Genomic DNA, 21,269 nt, shown 5'->3' with positions numbered 1-21,269 from the left:
TGGATTGTCTGGTCCAGACTTGATTATTTACAGACCGCTGTCATATAGCTGGAATATTGCTGAGTGCGGCGTTAAACAACACACAAACAAACAACCAATCACTGGATTGTCTTTTCCAGATTGAATTACATACATGCCCATGTCATACAGCTGGAGTCCTGTGGACACCAGACAAGCAAGAAAGCAATGATCCTGTTGTCTAATTTACAAACTGTATGTCATTGGGTTCTGTGGGCACGGGTGGCCCAGTTGTCTAAGGCGCCGCGATTCGCTGTGCAGAGTTGCGTCCCTTGGGTACGCCAGAAACCTATGATTATGGGTTCGAATCCCGGTTCGCCCCAATTATGTGTCTAGGTTTGTCAGCGCCATACCTGTGCTCGTGGGTTTCACCAAAGTGGTAAACGTCTGAGGCCTGCATCACTTCGGGCTTTCCTCCCACATTAAGCTGTCACGCTGTGATATAACTGGAGTACTATTAATACTGTTAAAAGCGGCGTTAAACCCAACTCAATCACTCACTCATTGGGTTCTGTGTCTCCATCTTCTATGGTGGGTGGTTGTTGTTGTCTGGGTGAGCGGTTGAGATGAGACATCTGGTGGTCCTGTGTTTCAGTATAACCTGCAGACAGACATGACTCGGAGACAGGTGGAGTACGAAGCCAAGAAACTGGAGGAAGCCATGACAGAGAAGTTTGGGACAAGTGAACACATCGCTCAACGACAGGAGGCTCGTCTGCAGCGGATACGCAACATCGAGGCGGAGATGATGATGCTGCAACAACGCCACCGAGAGCAGCAGGTGAACACAACACAACACCCTATGACACGACATGACACGACACAACACAACATGACCACACACCCAACCACACACTGTTAACCACAGACAATACACATGACCCTTCACACATATCCACTCACACAACCACTCACACATAACGACTCTTACATAACCACTCACATAACCACTCACACAACCACACACACAACCACTCACACCACACACACAACCACTCAAATAACCCTTCACACATAACCACTCACACAACCACTCACACAACCACACACACAACCACACACACAACCACTCACACAACCACACACACAACCACACACAACCACACACACAACCACAAACACAACCACTCACACAACCACTCACACAACCACACACACAACCACACACAACCACACACACAACCACACACAACCACACACACAACCACAAACACAACCACTCACACAACCACTCACACAACCACACACACAACCACACACAACCACACACACAACCACACACACAACCACTCACACAACCACACACACAACCACTCACACAACCACACACACAACCACACACACAACCACACACACAACCACACACACAACCACACACACAACCACACACACAACCACTCACACAACCACACACACAACCACTCACACAACCACTCACACAACCACACACACAACCACTCACACAACCACACACACAACCACACACACAACCACACACACAACCACTCACACAACCACACACACAACCACTCACACAACCACACACACAACCACACACACAACCACACACACAACCACACACACAACCACACACAACCACACACAACCACACACACAACCACAAACACAACCACTCACACAACCACTCACACAACCACACACACAACCACACACAACCACACACACAACCACACACAACCACACACACAACCACAAACACAACCACTCACACAACCACTCACACAACCACACACACAACCACACACAACCACACACACAACCACACACACAACCACACACACAACCACTCACACAACCACTCACACAACCACACACACAACCACACACAACCACACACACAACCACTCACACAACCACTCACACAACCACACACACAACCACACACAACCACACACACAACCACTCACACAACCACACACACAACCACTCACACAACCACACACACAACCACTCACACAACCTCACACACAACCACACACACAACCACACACACAACCACACACACAACCACACACAACCACACACACAACCACTCACACAACCACACACACAACCACTCACACAACCATACACACAACCACACACACAACCACACACACAACCACACACACAACCACACACAACCACACACACAACCACACACAACCACACACACAACCACAAACACAACCATACACACAACCACACACACAACCATACACACAACCACACACACAACCACACACACAACCACAAACACAACCATTCACACAACCACAAACACAACCACACACACAACCTCACACACAACCACACACAACCACACACACATAACCACACACACAACCTCACACACAACCACACACACATAACCACACACACAACCACACACATAACCACACACACAACCACTCACACAACCACACACACATCAAAAGACAACACACAAACATACTCAATCATGCACACAGAGAAACACTAACAACCACTGATAGACAAGCACACACACATCCAACGACAACACACGACCACACTCAACCATACACACAGAGAAACACTAACAACCACTGATAAACAAGCACACACATTGAGAGCCACAGAAAGATGCTACACACTGTCATTGCATGTTGAATGAAGCCAGTTGAGCACAGCCCTTGTCTTTCAGTTACTGAAGCAGCAGCAGATGAGCGTGGAGCGGGGACTGAACCCAGGCTGTGTGAAGGATGTGGCGACCAACACAGCGCTGTGTGGAGAGGTCAGTTACCTGCTTCCTGTGTCCATCTTCCCGGGGCAAGAGTGTTAACTAACCCTAAAAGTCCAGTTTCCACCCTTGCCGAACTAGGCTGGGATTATGGAGTTACATTTTGGCGGGACTAACGAGTCTGTGCACAGTCCAATCAAAATCGCACACTGAAATCGAAATCCAGTTCGTAAACTGTCGTGCAGATTTTGGTCGATTGCAGGATTTGCAAAACATGTACAGCGCCAACTCGTTTCAGCAGATATTTTGCAAATTTTTTCATGTTTTTAGTTAAGGTGCTCACGTGATTTGATGCATTTCGCGATGTAAGACCCGTTTTATCACAATATAGATCTTGATTATCGATCAGATCACCCTGACTGGGTCCCACCATTTTGTGTGAAGCGAACGCAAGTGGTACGAGAGGTGGAATCTGATTGGTCCGTAGGAGAGGCTAAGAAGTGGCATTACTGGTAAAAGTACGATCGAGCCCAGTAATTCCAGCCAAGTTCGGCAAGGGTGGAAACTGGACTTTTAAAGTCAGTTAACTCACTTGCCTGGGGAAGATGCCTGTGTCGGTCTTGTCCTTTGCACTGTGTGTGTCTCGTCTGTGTCCTATGTCTGCTGAAGGCAGAGGGGTGTCAGTGCTACATGTGTAGTGTTTGCCAGTACAGCCTGATGTTGTGTTTCCCTGATCTGAGTTCCCTCCTGATGTCCACTTCAGATCTTTGTCCCGAAGCCCGGCATTGACAACGCACGTACCAGCGACAAGTCTGTGTTTGGCCTGACACACGGGTCTGTCATGATCAGCATAGCAACACAGACGTCGGACGTCATCATCCAGGAAAACCCCGACATCCTGCAGGCCAATATCTCCCAGAACAACACCCTGTCTTCCATATACCACGGGTCCTGGCCAATAGGGAAGGGTAAGTTATACACCCTGTCTTCCATATACCATGGGTCCTGGCCAATAGGGAAGGGTAAGTTGTACACCCTGTCTTCCATATACCACGAGTCCTTGCCAATAGGGAAGGGTAAGCTATACACCCTGTCTTCCATATACCACGAGTCCTTGCCAATAGGGAAGGGTAGGCTATACACCCTCTCTTCCATATACCACGAGTCTTTGCCAATAGCGAAGGGTAGGCTATACACCCTGTCTTCCATATACTTACAGAGCTTCCAAATGGAGAAGAGGGGGTGATCCCTGACCTCAGAGGTCATGACCTTGCAAGCGTCATGAGCTTCAACTCCACCAACACCAGCAGCACCAACAGCTCCGCCGCTGCTCCAAGTGATGACAGGACCGAGCAGCATCCCCACCAGCAACTTGGCACCAAGGTAACTGTCACCTCCCAATACAACGCCACCTCCTAGGTCACTTCCCAATACAACGCCACCATCCAGGTCACCTCCCAATACAACGCCACCTGCTAGGTCACCTCCCAATACAACCCTGCATCCTAGGTCACTTCCCAATACAACGCCGCCATCTGGGTCACCTCACAATACAACGCCACCTCCTAGGTCACTTCCCAATACAACGCCGCCATCTAGGTCACCTCCCAATACAACGCCACCTCCTAGGTCACCTCCCAATACAACGCTGCCATCTAGGTCATCTCCTAATACACTACCTCCTAGGTCACCTCCCAATACAACCCTGCATCCTAGGTCACCTCCCAATACAATGCCACCTCCTAGGTCACTTCTCAATACAACGCCGCCATCTGGGTCACCTCCCAATACAATGCCACCCCTTAGGTCACCTCCCAATACAACGCTGCCATCTAGGTCACCTCCCAATACACCACCTCCTAGGTTACTTCCCAATACAACGCCACCCCTTAGGTCACCTCCCAATACAACGCCGCCATCTAGGTCACCTCCCAATACAATGCCACCTCCTAGGTCACTTTTCAATACGCCGCCATCTGGGTCACCTCCCAATACAATGCCACCCCTTAGGTCACCTCCCAATACAACGCCGCCTCCTAGGTAACCTCCCAATACAACCCCACCCTCATGTCATCATCTCGTGTACGTCACCTCACTTTTCATCACCTCCGCACATACATCCCCCTTATGTATGCTGATGTTTGTTTCTGCCACCAGGTGGAGATGGTGTACTCGCTGCTGTCGATGCTGGGCACGCATGACAAGGACGACATGAGTAGAACCCTGCTGGCCATGTCCAGTTCCCAGGACAGCTGTATAGCCATGAGACAGTCAGGTGAGTCTAGCTGTATAGCCATGAGACAGTCAGGTGAGTTTAGCTGTATAGCCATGAGACAGTCAGGTGAGTCTAGCTGTATAGCCATGAGACAGTCAGGTGAGTCTGGCTGTATAGCCATGAGACAGTCAGGTGAGTCTAGCTGTATAGCCATGAGACAGTCAGGTGAGTCTAGCTGTATAGCCATGAGACAGTCAGGTGGGTCTAGCTGTATAGCCATGAGACAGACAGGTGAGTCTAGCTGTATAGCCATGAGGCAGTCAGGTGAGTCTAGCTGTATAGCCATGAGACAGGTGAGTCTAGCTGTATAGCCATGAGACAGTCAGGTGAGTCTAGCTGTATGGCCATGAGACAGTCAGGTGAGTCTAGCTGTATAGCCATGAGACAGTCAGGTGAGTCTAGCTGTATAGCCATGAGACAGTCAGGTGAGTCTAGCTGTATAGCCATGAGACAGTCAGGTGAGTCTAGCTGTATAGCCATGAGACAGTCAGGTGAGTCTAGCTGTTTAGCCATGAGACAGTCTGCTGCTGCTTCAGTAACTGACACACAGAGCTGTGCTCAACTGGATTCATTCAACATGCGATGACAGTGTGCTTACATCAGTCTGTGGTTCTGAATGTGCGCGGTTGTCAAAGCTGCTCCTGAGTTATGTTCCTGTCTGACGTTGCTGTTGCTGATTTCACTCTTTTCTGTTTCCAGGGTGTCTTCCTCTATTGATCCAATTGCTGCACGGGAGTGATAAGGATTCTGGGTTGCTAGGCAACACAAGAGGAAGTAAAGCAGCGCGAGCACGTGCCTCCGCAGCGCTGCACAACATCGTACATTCTCACCCCGATGACAAGCGGGGTCGGCGTGAGGCTCGTGTCCTCAGGCTCCTGGAACAAATCAGAGCACACTGTGACCAACTGAGGGGAGATAACTCCGAGGAAGAAGACGAACCAAAGAACAACAAGCCAGGCAGTGGAGGTAGGCGACTTGTGGGAGGAGGGTTACGTCCTACTGTAGGTAGACATCCTCATGTGGGTAGAGGTTCTGTGGGTAGAAGTCCTGTTGGTAGACATCCTGTGGGTAGACAACCTCATGTGGGTAGAGGTCCTGTGGGTAGAAGTCCTGTGGGTAGACATCCTCATGTGGGTAGATGTCCTGTGGGTAGACATCCTCATGTGGGTAGATGTCCTGTGGGTAGACGTCCTGTGGGTAGACATCCTCATGTGGGTAGATGTCCTGTAGGTAGACATCCTGTGGGTAGACGTCCTGTAGGTACACATCATGTGGGTAGACGTCCTGTGGGTAGACAACAACATGTGGGTAGAGGTCCTGTGGGTAGAAGTCATGTTGGTAGTCATCCTGTGGGTAGACATCCTCATGTGGGGAGACGTCCTGTGGGTAGACATCCTCATGTGGGTAGACGTCCTGTAGGTACACATCCTGTGGGTAGACGTCCTGTAGGTACACATCCTGTGGGTAGATGTCCTGTGGGTAGATGTCCTGTGGGTAGACGTCCTGTGGGTAGACATCCTGTGGGTAGATGTCATGTGGGTAGACATCCTGAGGGTAGACGTCATGTGGGTAGACGTCCTGTGGGTAGACGTCATGTGGGTAGACGTCATGTGGGTAGATGTCCTGTGGGTAGATATCCGGTGGGTAGACATCCTGTGGGTAGATGTCCTGTGGGTAGACGTCCTGTGGGTAGATGTCCTGTGGGTAGACATCCGGTGGGGAGACATCCTGTGTTTCGATGTCCTGTGGGTAGATGTATGTGGGTAGACCTCATCCTGAACTTGTTCCTGTTCCTGTTGCAGCAGCCCGACCCTCAGACATTGACCATCATCCTGGGCCAGCCATAGCTGCTCTTATGAAGCTGTCCTTCGACGAGGAGCACCGTCACGCTATCTGCACACTAGGTAAGACCAGCTCTACATCCCAGATGGTCTGACTCTACATCCCAGATGGTCTAAGGGACCGACCGACCATTTCATATTTTATTTTAAAATACCCTGGGATTTTATCCAAACAAATGTATTGTCCCCAGAAAACTCTTGAAAATAATAATTATGCTTCAGACTGTTGAAAAAAAAGAGAATAGTTACCCGAAAAATTATATTGTTGTTATTCTTTATAAAAAGTTCAGGCTCATAGTTTTTAATTAAAAAAATATGTAATCTTGATAAGAAAAATTCTGTCACCCCCAGATTATGAAATGGTCCAAATGTACCTTCCAGATGGTCTAATTGTACTTTCTAGATGGTCTAATTGTACCTTCTAGATGGTCTAATTCTACCTTTTAGATGGTCTAATTGTACTTTCTAGATGGTCAAATTGTACTTTCTAGATGGTATAATTGTACTTTCTAGATGGTCTGATTGTACATTGTAGATGGTCTAATTGTACCTTCTAGATGGTCTAATTGTTCTTTCTAGATGGTCTAATTGTACATTCCAGATGGTCTAAGTGTTCTTTCTAGATGATCTGACCGCCTCCGTGGTCCTGTGGTAGAGCGTCCGCCCGGAGAGCGGAAGGTCCAGGGTTCGATCCCGGGCCGCGTCATACAAAAAGACGTTAAAAGATTGTACTTGTTGTTACCCTGTCTGGCGCTCGGCATTAAGGGGCTAAAACAAGGACTGGTCGGCTCGGAGTCAGTATACTGTGTCTGAGTGGGGTATTCATGTTAAACTGCGGCATGGTATCTCAGTGAGCTAGCACTATAAATCGGCATCAGCCCGGACTAGTACAAGCAGCCACACACACACATACACATGCATGCACGTCGCTATATAAGTGCAATAATCTTGGACGCGACGTTAAACCCAATTTCACCTCACCTCTAGATGATCTAATTGTACTTTCTAGATGGTCTGATTGTACATTCCAGATGGTCTGATTGTACATTCCAGATGGTTTCATTGTACATTCAGACGGTCTGATTGTACATTCCAGATGGTCTCGGATTTTTCCAGATGATCTAATTGTACAATCCAGATGGTCTGACTGTACATTCCAGATGGTCCAACTGTTTTTTCCAGATTATCTAATTGTACAATCCAGATGGTCTGACTGTACATTCCAGGTGGCCTCATTGTACATTCCAGATGATCTTATTGTACTTTCTAGATGGTCTTATTGTTCTCTTTAGGTGGTCTGATTGTACATTCCAGATGGTCTAACTGTACATTCCAGATGGTCTAATTGTACATTCCAGATGATCTAATTGTACTTTCTAGATGGGCTTATTGTACTTTCTAGATGGTCTAATTATTCTTTTCAGATGGTCTGATTGTACATTCCAGATGGCCTATTTGTACATTCCAGATGGTCTAACTGTACATTCCAGATGGTCTAATGTCCCTTCTAGATGGTCTAGTTGTACTTTCTAGATGGTGTAATTGTACATTCCAGATGGTCTAATGTACCTTCTAGATGGTCTAGTTGTACATTCTAGATGGCCTGACTGTACATTCGAGATGGTCTAAGTGTTTTTTCCAGATGATCTAATTGTACTTTCTAGATGGTCTGACTGTACTTTCCAGATGGTCTAGTTGTACATTCCAGATGGCCTCATTGTACATTCCAGATGATCTAATTGTACTTTCTAGATGGTTCTAATTGTACTTTCTAGATGGTCTAACTGTACATTCCAGATGGTCTAACTGTACATTCCAGATGGTCTAATTGTACATTCGAAATGGTCTAACTGTACATTCTAGATGGTCTAACTGTACATTCCAGATGGTCTAACTGCACATTCGAGATGGTCTAACTGTACATTCTAGATTGTCCCACCCCTTCACCGAACATCTTTGTTGCAGGTGGTCTGCAGGCTATCGCTGAGCTGCTGGAGGTGGACCACGACGCCCACGGCCCTACCACAGAGCAATACAACATCACCATGAGGCGATACGCGTGCATGGCTCTGACCAACCTGACGTTCGGCGATGGGACCAACAAGGCATTGCTGTGCTCCATGAAGGGTGCGATGGAGGGCCTGGTGGCCCAGCTCGGTTCCCCGAATGAAGACCTGTGTCAGGTAGCTGCAAGCGTGTTACGCAACTTGTCTTGGCGCGCCGACCTCGCCAGTAAAAAGACTCTCCGTGAGGTGAATGCTGTCACCACGCTGATGGCAGCTGCTATGCAAGTGAAGAAGGAGTCCACACTGAAAAGTATTCTAAGTGCCTTGTGGAACCTGTCTGCCCACTGCACAGAGAACAAGGCGGACATCTGTGCTGTGTCAGGGGCGCTGGAATTCCTGGTCAGCATGCTCACCTATAAGAGCCCCTCCAAGACACTCGCCATCATAGAGAACGGCGGGGGCATCCTCCGCAATGTGTCCAGTCACATCGCCGTGAGGGAGGACTACCGCAAGGTGTTGCGGCAACACAGCTGCCTGCAGCTCCTGCTCAAGCATCTGCGCTCCACGAGCCTGACGATTGTGAGCAACGCGTGTGGGACATTGTGGAACCTGTCAGCCCGATGCCAGGAGGACCAGCAGGCCTTGTGGGAGATGGGTGCAGTCAGCATGCTGAGGAACTTGGTGCACTCAAAACACAAGATGATATCCATGGGAAGTGCTGCTGCCCTCAAGAATCTCCTATCAGCCCGCCCAGCCATGAAGAACCTTGACCTTGACCGGGTCTCTGGGTCGAACCGTCCAGGACTTCATGCCAGGAAAGTCAGAGCACTAGAACAGGAGTTGGATGAAAACCTGGCGGAAACCTGTGAGAATGTGGAGAGTCCGCGGAGCAGTCCAACTGAGACCAAGAAGGACAATGCCTACACACGCCGGTACTCTGGGGACAACGTCGTGGTGTTCCCCGTGGCCGACACAGAACCTCGCCGACCCATGATGCGAGGTCACATGTTCCCTAGGTCAGGGAGTACGGACAGCGCCGGAGTGGACGGCAAACTGCGGTCCCCACAGAGGGTTGCACGGTCTGGCAGTCAGGACAGCGTGGGCAGCACTCACTCTGACATCTCCCATGACCGGTCACGGGCACACACCATGCTGGCCAAGAGCTCACGCCTACTGCATGAACGTCAGGCTGGCAGCCTGGAGAGGAAGAGAGATGGAGGAGGATTGCACAGGTTCAACTCAGACGGGTGCGCTGTGGACAGAACCCGAATAGGAGGAGCACCAAACAGTCGGATACTCCAAGTGATGCAGGAAGTTGCAATGCATGCTGGTCTACCAGCCAACTCAACAGCTGAACCTGAATCTCAACAAGGTCCTCGCAATGTTCGCGCTCTGGCATATCAGTCCGCTCAGATCAAGGGAGGTAACTTCAATGGTCCTCAAAGAAGCCTCATTGAACAATTTGGTAAGAAGCCTTTTAACTACCTCCCTAATGCTAAGGAGATGTACATTGGCCCCAAGAGGAACAATGTCGATGTGGGTGACACTGGAGCTGGGGAGGGAGATGAACAGCCAATCAACTACAGCCTAAAGTACCAGGATGTTGGAGCTGGTGGTAGTCGTGGTGACCAGCTTAATAATCGACCTCAGGTCAAAGTTGGCAATTTTGTTGGCTCCACAATGGTACCAAGAGCTATGCCAAACATGGTGCACAACCGCTTCCCAGCACCGCACAACGCTCGCAACGTGTACGAGCCTCGTCACCGCAATGTTGGAGCTCACCAGGGCATCCCAACGCAATATGGAGCATACGCTGAGACCGACATCGACATGGACGACCAGCCGACCAACTTCAGTCTCCGTTATGCAGAGAATGTAGAAGAAACGTTTCAGGATCAACCAATCAACTACAGTGTAAGATACCAGGAGGCTGACCCAGGCCAACGGTATCACCAACCTGAAGCCAATGTTCGATACCAGGAGGCTGAACCAGGCCAACGGTATCACCAGCCTGAACCCAATGTACGATACCAGGAGGCTGAGACAGATTCCAGCACGCCGTACGAGGAGTCTGACCCCCACTGTGCTGACTGCAAGCTGGAGGAAGCACGCAGGACCAATGAGAGGCTGGATGAGTACATGCCCAGCTTCTTCACGGATGACCAGGTGAAGACATTCTGCACAGAAGGGACACCATACCTGTCCACTGCCACATCACTTACAGACCTCACCGGCAAGATTCAATACAAAGAAGAAGCTGAGCCTAAGAAAGAGTGTGAGGAAGCGGAGGATGAAACGAAGGACTACAGCAACACATTTGAAGAACCAAATTGTGCTTCTAGCACAGCCAAATCTGGTCCAGGGCCTGCTGTGGTCGAAGACTCCAGCAGTACCAACCCTGAGGAGGAAGAGGCTGCAGAGGGAGCACTTGAGCAGACTTTCCACTCCCCCACATCGAGGGACGTGCCCATGGACCAACCCAAGACGTACTGTGAAGAGGGGACGCCAGTCTGCTTCTCCAGGGTCAGCTCTCTCAGCAGCCTGCACAGCAGTGAAGCTCGGGATCTCCCTGAGTCCCATGTAGGTCGCCATCAGCTTGTCCTCTCCAGCATAGAGGAGTCAGAGAAGGGAGAGGCAATGTCCACATCAGTAATCGAGAACTCCGAGGCCAGGAAGACAAGCAAAACATCTGGGACGGTCGGATCTGCCATGCCTGGGACTGCAGGATCTACAACACCTGGAACAGCCGGATCTACCACACCAGGGACGGCGGAAGTGGTGGAGAAGGAGCACAAGACAGTGACATTTGATGATCACCACCATGTGGAGGAGACCCCACTGATGTTCTCCCGCTGCAGCTCGCTGGGGTCTCTCAGCAGTTTTGATACTCAGTCTGTGCACAGCTCGGTGATCAGTGAGTACAGTAGGCGTGCAAGCGAGGTTGTGTCACCCAGCGAACTCCCGGACTCCCCCAGTGAAACAATGCCTACAAGTCCCAAACCAGAGCCACAGGAAGAAAAGGCAGACCTGGAGCAAAAACCTGAAGACTTCACAGAGGAGATCGCGTGTGATTCTGATGTAGCCCCACCTGTGTCCAGCCTGGCAGCCCTGATAGCCGCAGACAACCTGTCTGTAGTCAGCAAAATGGAGGCCCCTGTGGTATACGCAGATGAAGGCACTCCACCCACCATGTCCGACACACACAGCATGCTCAGTGCTCTAACAATCGATGATGAGGCTGGAGGAAAGAAGACTGACCCCAGCCAGGATGACAGTACATCTGAAGATACGAAGGCTTCCAACCACTTGAATGAAGAGAACTCTTCCATGTCGGAGGTGTCTGAGGGAGAAGAGGACATCCTAGCTCAGTGCATCAGCTCCGCTATGCCAGTGCCAAATAACTCCAGTCGCAAAATGAGAAAAAGCTCGTCAGACAATGCAATCAAAAAGAAGTCTGGTGTGCCAAAGATTGATAACCTAGGATCCGCTACCAAATCCAAGCTTCCAACGAAAGTGACAAATATCGCAGCACAAGCTTCCAAATCTCCCACAGCTGTCAACAAACTCACTCGTAAAGACCCGAAATCTCCTGCCGGAAAATTAAGTCCTCCTGGTAAGACTGTCCCCCTGACACCCAGCAAACTTGATGACAGGAAGACAGGTTCCCGTATAGCTCAGAGTACAACCAAATCATCACTTACATCACAATTAGCTCAACCTGCTCCCAGGTCACCACAGACTCCACGTGGTGGACCCAACCGAGGACCTCAAACACCTCGAGGCCCTCAGAACAACCGCCTTCAGCAGACGCCCCAGACAGGAGGATCCCGCTCTGTAGGACCTCAGCCCCGACCTCAACTCACACCCAACAAGCCCCCTGTGGTGCCAACAGTCTCCACACCTCATCAGCTGCAATATGTGAGCGACATCCAGCAGCAGTCGACCCCCAGACAAACAAGTCAGTTGGACGTGGACAGCTACTCACCTGACTTCAACTCTGACACAGTCAAGACGTACGCCACAGAAGGAACACCACTCAACTTCTCCAATGCTAATTCAGTGAGTGACCTGAGCTCGCTGTCCTTTGATGAGACGTCCATGAAGCAGTCACCAGCTCCGGCGGTGGAGGACATGACTTCCGACATCACATCTGACAACAGCTCCCTGTGCGAGGAAACTGAGGAACTGCTTGTGTCGCAGGTCATCCAAGCAGCCATGCCCAAAAGTAAAGTAGCAAGGCGTTTGGACATGGACCGTCAGGCCGAAGGTGCCGAGGATATCAACCGAAAACCTGCATCCCAAGTTATACCACACATCAAACACTCACCGCCATCATCGTCTTCTAAAATCCCAGCAGCTCAAGTTGCTCCAAACGTCCGACAGTTGCTTGGAGCTCCAGCTGCCTTCCAGCCACAGAGAACATCAAGTGTTGCCACCCAACCTCCACCACAGGCTACATCCAAACCCTGTGAAGCAGCCGATACCGTGAAATCTTATGCTGTTGAGGGGACACCTCTCAACTTTTCGAATGCTACGTCACTAAGCGATCTGACTATTGATTCCGTGGATGATGCAGCCAGATTCAGGCTTTCTGAGACAAGCGCACATAAGGTTTCCAATATGACTTCGGCTTGCCAAGGTCAAATAGATGACTCTGTGTTCTATGGAGGGGACTCAATGGACTCTCCACAAGTGTATCAAGTGGAAGGCACGCCGCTGGTGTTCTCTCGCAACGATTCACTGAGTGAACTTAGCATGCTGAGCGGAGACGTGCAGGGTCTTGTGGAAAAGCATGGCGAGGTGTCGGACACAGTCAGCTCCAGCTCCAGCTCGCTACCCAAAGAGAGACATGTCGTGGGGCAGTCCAGTGAGGAGAGCAGCGTCATCATCGATCATACCAAGGACAGTGAGGACAACTACAAGCGGTATGCAATGGAGGACACGCCCATGTGCTTCTCCCGAAACTCTTCACTCAGCTCTTTACACAGCCCAGAACCAAACAAACCCACATCGGACACCACTGTGATCACAGACCAGCGTGTGCCTTTCAAGGTGGAGGACACTCCAACTGTCTTTTCACGAAACAGCTCTCTCAGTGAGCTCAGCATTGAATCCACAGCCTTTGACCCCACACCCTCAGAACAGGCTCTGCTAGACGAGTGTATCAGCTCAGCGATGCCAAAGAGTCGGATCAGTCGTGGGGAGGACAAATCTAGACGGTCAATTGGGGGTAAAGTTAAGAGTGACAAGAAGTTGTCGAAGAGTACGTCCCTGGAAATGAGGTCAGATGACTCAATGGATGAGGGTGTGTTCAAGAAGCCTGGCAGCAAGGCCATGTCCTACAGCTGCTCCGATGCAGGGGAGATACAGAGGGTGTCTCAGTCGTCCAGCACTCAGGAATCTCTAGCCAGCTCCTGGAACACTCAGTCCTCACAACACACACACAACTCGCGCTTCGGCTGGAAGCGGTCTCACTCCCAGGACAGTGAATACTTTGTCAAGGCGAAGAAAGATAGTTCTAACAGTGAGATCGCCAAACTCAACCGGCCCTTTCGAGGGTCTGCTGACGCGGTGGAGGAGACGACTGCATCATTTGATAACCGCATGTTGGAGGAGGCGAGGGCATTGCGTGAGAAGCTGCTCACGGCGAGCTGCGATTCGGCAGTTACAGACTCCATGACGGAGAAAATCGACAGCGAGAAGTCCCACCTCAATGACAGCTTTATTATGAAGATGGCTCTCACCCAGTCCCAGGGCAGTTGTGATGATGTGATGAACACTTCCTTCCCCCAAGAAATCCACACAGATGAGGATGGGATGATGGACGAGTCTGAGGTGTCAGGGAACGAGGCAGACACTACTGTTGTCAGAAACATCTTTGCCGATGAGACAATCGTGAACAACCGAGACACCTCCAGCTCGTTTGAGGAAGAAATCTCACCTGAAGATATTCTGTTACTCGAAGAAAATGCCAGCTTGATTGTGTCGGAGCTGTCCACAAACCAGATGTCTGGCAGTGTATGTGACGAGGACATGTTTATTGAGAATGAGACACTGTCACTTGTTTCTAATGACTACACCTCGGACACAGCGTCGGAGATCTCCGTGTCGTGGTCCAACACCTCAGAGAAGGTCAGTGAGTACTCTGGCTCCACCATCTCACAGGCAGAGGGATCAGTGGCATCACAGAAACGACCAAAGATAGTTAAACCTGGCAAAGAAAACTTAAACCGAACTCCGCCCAAAGGGGACCCAACTGCTGTGAGAGGACGCAGAAAACCTCTTTACACCACCAGTAGCAGGTCCTCTGCTTCATCGGTCAAGTCAACATCGACAACAAGATCAGAAGTGAGCAGCCACAGTGCACGTCCAGTCACCAACAGCAGATCTCCGGTTGCCAAGTCTCAGAACCAGACCACTGGGGTGAAGAAGGTGTCTCCTCGATCTCAGACCCAGGGTCCCAGTGCCAGCAGCACACCCAACAAAACTGCTGCTAATAGGCGTCAGTCTCGCAGCCCTGCAGCTACCAACAGGAGCAACTCAACATCCAGCATTCCAAGGTCACCTCTAGCTAAAACTAGTCCTCAGTCAAAGCTACAGTCCTCCAAAGACAACGCAGCCAAGACTAAGACTGACAGACCTAAGCCCCTCATCAAACAGGGGACCTTCACTAAGGACACTGCATCTGTGAGTGCACCTACAATAGACATGGACCACAATGCCAACAAGACCAACCCGGAGTCCGTGAAGCTGAGAGAAAAGAAATCCTCCCCATCTCAGAATCAGCGTCATTCTGGAGGTTCCAATAGGAATTCTGGAGGAAGCCAACATGAGGCTTGGAGTAAAGCTCTGGATGGTTTTAACTTCATGGTAGACACCTCGCAAGAGAACAGCTATGATGCACGGTACAAACAAATTCAAATGCAGAGAAACGATGGGTCAGGCTCGGTGAAAAGAACTCCAAATACGTCCTTGGCTGGTAAGAAGCCTTCTAACCTTGCTCGTCCAGTCCAGGGACAGACAACTCCACCAAGAAGTAACAGCAAGAGCAACCTGAACAAGTCTGGAAGTGGTGGCAACCTGCGCAAGACGAGCAGCGGAACAAGCCTCACCAAGACCCAGAGTGGGTCCAGCCTTTGCAAAACCAGCAGCGGAACATCTCTCAATCGGGGTGGCTCAGCCTCCAACCTCAAGAGACTGGAAGGCAAGTCAGAACTTAAGAAATCTGATAGTAGTGCTAGTCTGAAGACTAATTCCAGGCCTACAACACCAGTTGGAAGGCGTTCGTCTAATACTAGTGTCGGAGGCAGGAAGAGTGAGGGAGCATCACCGAATAAGACTTTGTCAGCTGCTGGAGACAAAAAGGTGGCCACGCCCACTTCTGACAAGAAGCCACCGGTTGGCGGGAAGAAGCAGGTGCCCAGTAAGATTGCTACTCTGTGGAAGAAGGAGGATGGGGACTCTCCTCCATCAGCAACAGCTTCCAGACTTCCTGTTTCTGCTGCAGCAGCCAAGACCAAACGCTCCCCTCCAAAACCCAGCAATCTCCCGGCACCCAGTGGCAAGCCCCGAGCCAACAAGCCACCACCACCTAAACGAACAGACTCTCTTGCCACTGAACAAGCTCCTAAAGAGGGTATAACTAAAAGTAGCACATATGACAAGATCACTGCCGACCTGGATGCCGGCAGTGTCCCTTCCTCTGATGTAGTGGATGTGGAGGATGACCTTGACACTGATCTGAACACAGCCTTCCAGGAGAGTCCATCCCTGACCCAGCTGAATCACTGTGTGACAGCTGACAACATCCATGTGTCCGTCAATGGAATCGGCGACAAGTCAGACTCCACCCTCCTGTACGACAACAGCTGCATGTCCAGCCTCTCCTGCTCCGTCGACTCGCTGGACGACATCTCCATGCACTCCCTGCCTGTCAACAGTGGCACTTGGAAGAAGAAGAGAGCAGAAGGATCTCTCACACTGCCCAACGCAGACGAAACCTGTCGCTCGGTGCCTAGTTCCTTGTCCACCATTGTCAACCAATCGTGTGATGACAGTACGCCGGGGAATGTGTGGCGGAGATACCCTGATGAGATGAGCTCAGTTCCAACTGGTGAGCCGCAGATCTGGGTCAAGCGGGACAGCAAGAAGGATGGAAAATCAAAATCTAAAAGCTCCAAAAAGGAGGGCAAGTCTGTTGCTCAAAGCATCAAGTCGACGCTGTTTGGAAAGAAACCAGGCCTAAGCAAAATCTTTGGTTCTCAGAAACAGGGAAAGGACAAGAAGGGCAAAGAGGAGGCGAAGTTGACGGAGAACTGCCGCAATCTGCTCGCCAACCCCAAGGCAGGAACTCTGTGGCAAGAGTCACGCACCAGCCCCTCCGCCATAGTTCCGCCATTTAACTACAGCCCGCCCGCTGCTCCCAAACCAGAACAACCACCAGTGGTCCAGAACAACAGGTCAGAGGTGACAACCGACATCGTGATCACAGACAACAAACGATCAGGTCTTCCAGCTCTTGGCTCTAAACATGCCACAAAAACTGAAATGTTGCTGGCAAGAAGAAGACAATCATATCTGAATAACTCAATGAAGATAGACGAAAACAGTGTAGAGGAAGAAAACAAACGGCCATGCATGGTGACAACTGTGTGAAGGACACTTGTGTGGTACAATGAAACTTGGGAGGTACCGTGTTACCTATGTGACAGACAACTGTGACACTATTACGCCTGTACTATGACAACTGTGAGGTACTATGTTGCCTGTGTGGCAGATACCTTTTGACACTATGACAACTGTGAGGTACTATGTTACCTATGTGACAGACAACTGTGACACTATTACGCCTGTACTATGACAACTGTGAGTACTATGTTACCTGTGTGGCAGACACCTGTTGACACTGTGACACCGGTTCAATGATACCTGTGTGGAACTATGTCACTCTGCTGATGATTGCCTTAGGCAGTGGAATGACATTGCCAGCCTCTGAACTGTGTTCCTCTGCCTGTTGACTGCTATTTGTACAGACAGGGCAGTGTGTGTGAACTGTGGACCTCTGCTTTCAATGTGGACAGACATATGCTTGGGCAGACTGGCAACTGGCTTTACCTGTTATGTAAACAATCAAGTGGTGTTTTAGTGCTGTTTGATAAGTCCCTGACATCCTCCACGCCGATGCTTGCACCTGATGTCTTCTAGCTGTATGTACTGGCATCTTGTTCTGCCTCAAGGACCAAGCCGGCTCCTGCTTGTTGCTTCCGTGTGTTTATTTATTGTGTGACGTTGACGATGGTGGACAATCACCAAGTGTACATAACGTGCCCCTGTACATACCCTGTACATAGCTGTGTACATACACCTCAACCTGTGTACAGTACCACCTCCTGCGTGTAGCTGCCGGAACGTGTCTCGTCCTCATCACCTGTAGTGACATGAGACAGCTTTAGTGACAAATGACAACAGTAGTGATGGCTGTAGTGACAGCTTTAGTGACATGGGACAGCTGTAGTGACTCGTGACAGCTGTAAGGACATGTGACGGTTTAGTGACACGTGTCCTGTTGTATTTGCATATGAAGAATGTAGTGACAAGCTGACACGAAGGTGCTATCCTGAACAGAGACAGCTGCGCTACCAGCAGGAGATCAAGTGTGTTTATAATATACTATGTGTTGTGGAGGTTCCAAGACTATATCGAGCAGATGATTGTGTAACAATGTGACACTCAGTGACACATCTAGCTGATGAAATCATGACACTGTGTAACAATGTGACACTCAGTGTCACATCAAGCATTCATTGCAGATTATTATTGTCTTTGCTTTGTGAAAATATTTGTTGTGAAAATGTGTCCCCATTACTACTGACATTTACTCACAGAATGACAAGCCAGAGAACTAGCTGTTGCTTTACTGATATCCTGTACACCATCAGATCCCCGTCAGACATGCCTAGTCTCTCTACAATAAATACAGTTATGCATTTTCTGTGTGTGCACCTCTGGTCAGTGTTCGTGTTTAGGCCCACAACATGCACCCCGCACCGACTCCCATCCCGTCAGTTGACATGTGTTGCCCCCTCACAGTCTTCATCCTGTCAGCTTCTGCTGTTACTTCTACTTGTTATAACATGCATGCATTGACAAAATGTTTGGTGATGCACATTAAACTCCCCCCCCCCCCCCCCGAGTTTACTCTTAAGCAGTGTCTGATATAACTGCCTGCCCGCCTGCTCATGGCTGGAATCTTTTCTGTTAGGTTGTGTGAAATATTTCTCAACCTACCCGACTGTCTGGCAGATAACTTTAAGACAACTTACGTTTTCATTTTTATCATAACTCCTTGTGATCCTCAAGTAATTATTCACAGTCTGAGTGGGGCAGGTAACTTTGAAGATGGGCAGGCAACACTTATGGGTCACCTGCCTGACTGTCTTGGGTTTTGACATTATTTCAAACAATGCTCCTCAGTATTCCACTGTGCAGGTACTTCCATTAGATGTCATCTCTGTTTACTCAGCCATTATGTAACAGACACAAGTGGGAGGTGATCACAGGCTACTGGTGCTTCAAGGAACAAGTCGGAAATATTCAGTATTTGATTTAGTTTCTAATTTTTTGTGACTGGAAGATTGAAGTGAGTGATTCTAGTCTTGTTTGAGGTCAGCATTTACAGTTTCCAGTCATTCCGGGACCTCAGTAGACAGGGTTAATGTGCAATATGCTGGACTCCAAATTCCCCTCATATCAAGCAGGCTTGACAACAGGTCCCATCCTTCACAGTAGTCTTAACAACAGGTCCCCTCCCCCACAACTATTTTGGCAACAGGTGCCCTCCTTCATACCATCCTTCATAATAGTTTTAACAACTGGTGCCCCCCTTCACAGTTATCTTGACAACAGGTCCTGTCCTTTGCAATAGTCTTGATACCAAGTCCCCTCCTTTACAATAGCCTTAACAACAGGTCCCGACTTTACAATTATCTTGACAACAGGTCACCTCCTTAACAATAATCTTAACAGGTCCTACTTAACAATAATTTAACAGGTCCTACTTAACAATTATCTTAACTGGTCCCCTACTTCACAATTATCTTGACAACAGGCCCCTTCTTTTTCACAAATTCTGGACAACTTACTCCTTACAATTGCTGTCAAAAATGAAGAAAACAATCCGCACACCAACACAAATTGGTAGGCAGTAGTGCGTTATTCTAAGCAAGCAGTTCCTGACAACCCAACTCTGCACCTTTCAGCTCTGTTCTGTATCAAGATCAAGGAGAACATCTTAAACTCTATTCAGTGGTTGAATCAAGTTGACATTTTCTGCAAGGTTTTGCACATTGTGTGTTTGTCTGTCCGTGCATGAAAAGAGAGCATTAATCATTCTACACCAAGGTCTTGTTGACAACTTTGTAGTAGGCACTTGTTTCTATGACGACGTAAGCCAAGCATGCATGAGTGTGGATTACTTTTCAACCTCCTGTTTTCTATGATCTTGTGTAGTCAGTGGTTTTCCTGTCACCAGTCAATGTCATTGTGTTTTGTACAAACATTCTGTAAAATTATACAATCCTGTGTAATGTTGTTACCATGGCAACCTTAGAACTAGAATCAACTTTGCAAATAAATTATTTATTGACCATATTCAGGTAGTTGTCATCTTTGATGAAATCACGAGATGTGTCAATCTTTCAGGGCTCGGTTTACACTGTTGATATCAACTGACAAGGAAGATTGTCGAGGCATTGACATTATGACAGATGCTCGTCATGGATGGTGAAAAATGCATCTGAGAAAAACATTGTTGCTTTGAGCTTCGAAACCAAACATGTTTTCATGTCGAAGTAGTTTACAAGAGAGGTCGATCTGCGTAGCCAGCGACCTGAATAACCTTGATGATTATAACATTGAAACCCATGTTCACGCACGTTACATAATTAATGTGAACAATTATTCGTCTGAACATCGTTTCGGAGTATGAGGCTGTCCGTATGTTATTTCCACTCCGACGTGAAATAATACAAAATTAAATTTTGTGTCTCAATTTTTCCTGCCGATGTGGAATATTGCGCTCCAATGTAATAAAAGAAATACTACCAGATATACCATTGCACCGTCATAAAAAGGTCAACCTTATCTTGCTTCTGTTTATTAAAAATTCGTTTCCGACTCGATCTAGATTCTAAATCATAAATTAATTCAAAGACTAGATTCTGGTTCTAAGTGTTTTAATTTTTTTTTTAAATGTCATAAAATAACTTACACAATTACTGAAATTACAATAAGTAATATATCTTATTTCGTCTCTTGTTAGTTGAAGCTTGGGGGGAGAAACACATACAATAAATATGGATGACCTTATGCAAATGACACTTGGCATGCCAATCAACAGGGAATCTGGGTCACTGCATGGCCCCGACAAG

The 21,269-nt window shown here is 48.8% G+C and overlaps 1 protein-coding gene across 7 annotated transcripts in view; it reads left to right on the top strand.

Moving 5' to 3' along the window:
- The window catches only part of LOC139477286 (adenomatous polyposis coli protein-like), a 62,770-nt gene extending 42,289 nt beyond the window's left edge, over positions 1-20,481 (top strand). For 4 of the 7 annotated variants that reach the window (XM_071259833.1, XM_071259834.1, XM_071259836.1 and 1 more), the window contains 8 exons: positions 614-799; positions 2,684-2,773; positions 3,483-3,687; positions 3,939-4,102; positions 4,877-4,994; positions 5,694-5,960; positions 6,797-6,898; positions 8,801-20,481. In XM_071259833.1, the coding sequence (XP_071115934.1) occupies positions 614-799; positions 2,684-2,773; positions 3,483-3,687; positions 3,939-4,102; positions 4,877-4,994; positions 5,694-5,960; positions 6,797-6,898; positions 8,801-17,496 (9,828 nt within the window). In that variant the 3' untranslated portion in view covers positions 17,497-20,481. Of the gene's footprint in view, positions 1-613; positions 800-2,683; positions 2,774-3,482; positions 3,688-3,709; positions 3,742-3,842; positions 3,850-3,938; positions 4,103-4,876; positions 4,995-5,466; positions 5,486-5,693; positions 5,961-6,796; positions 6,899-8,800 lie in introns of those variants that run through there. The other 3 variants (XM_071259838.1, XM_071259839.1, XM_071259840.1) reach the window with 3 other exon arrangements.
- The last annotated feature ends 788 nt before the right edge of the window (positions 20,482-21,269 follow it).

This window comes from Haliotis cracherodii, unplaced genomic scaffold (genome assembly GCF_022045235.1).
Source record: "Haliotis cracherodii isolate W230 unplaced genomic scaffold, xgHalCrac1.p SCAF_32, whole genome shotgun sequence".
Classification (NCBI taxonomy): domain Eukaryota; kingdom Metazoa; phylum Mollusca; class Gastropoda; order Lepetellida; family Haliotidae; genus Haliotis; species Haliotis cracherodii.
The sequence above is the reverse complement of the archived record's forward strand: the minus strand, read 5'-3'. Positions and strand labels throughout refer to the sequence as shown.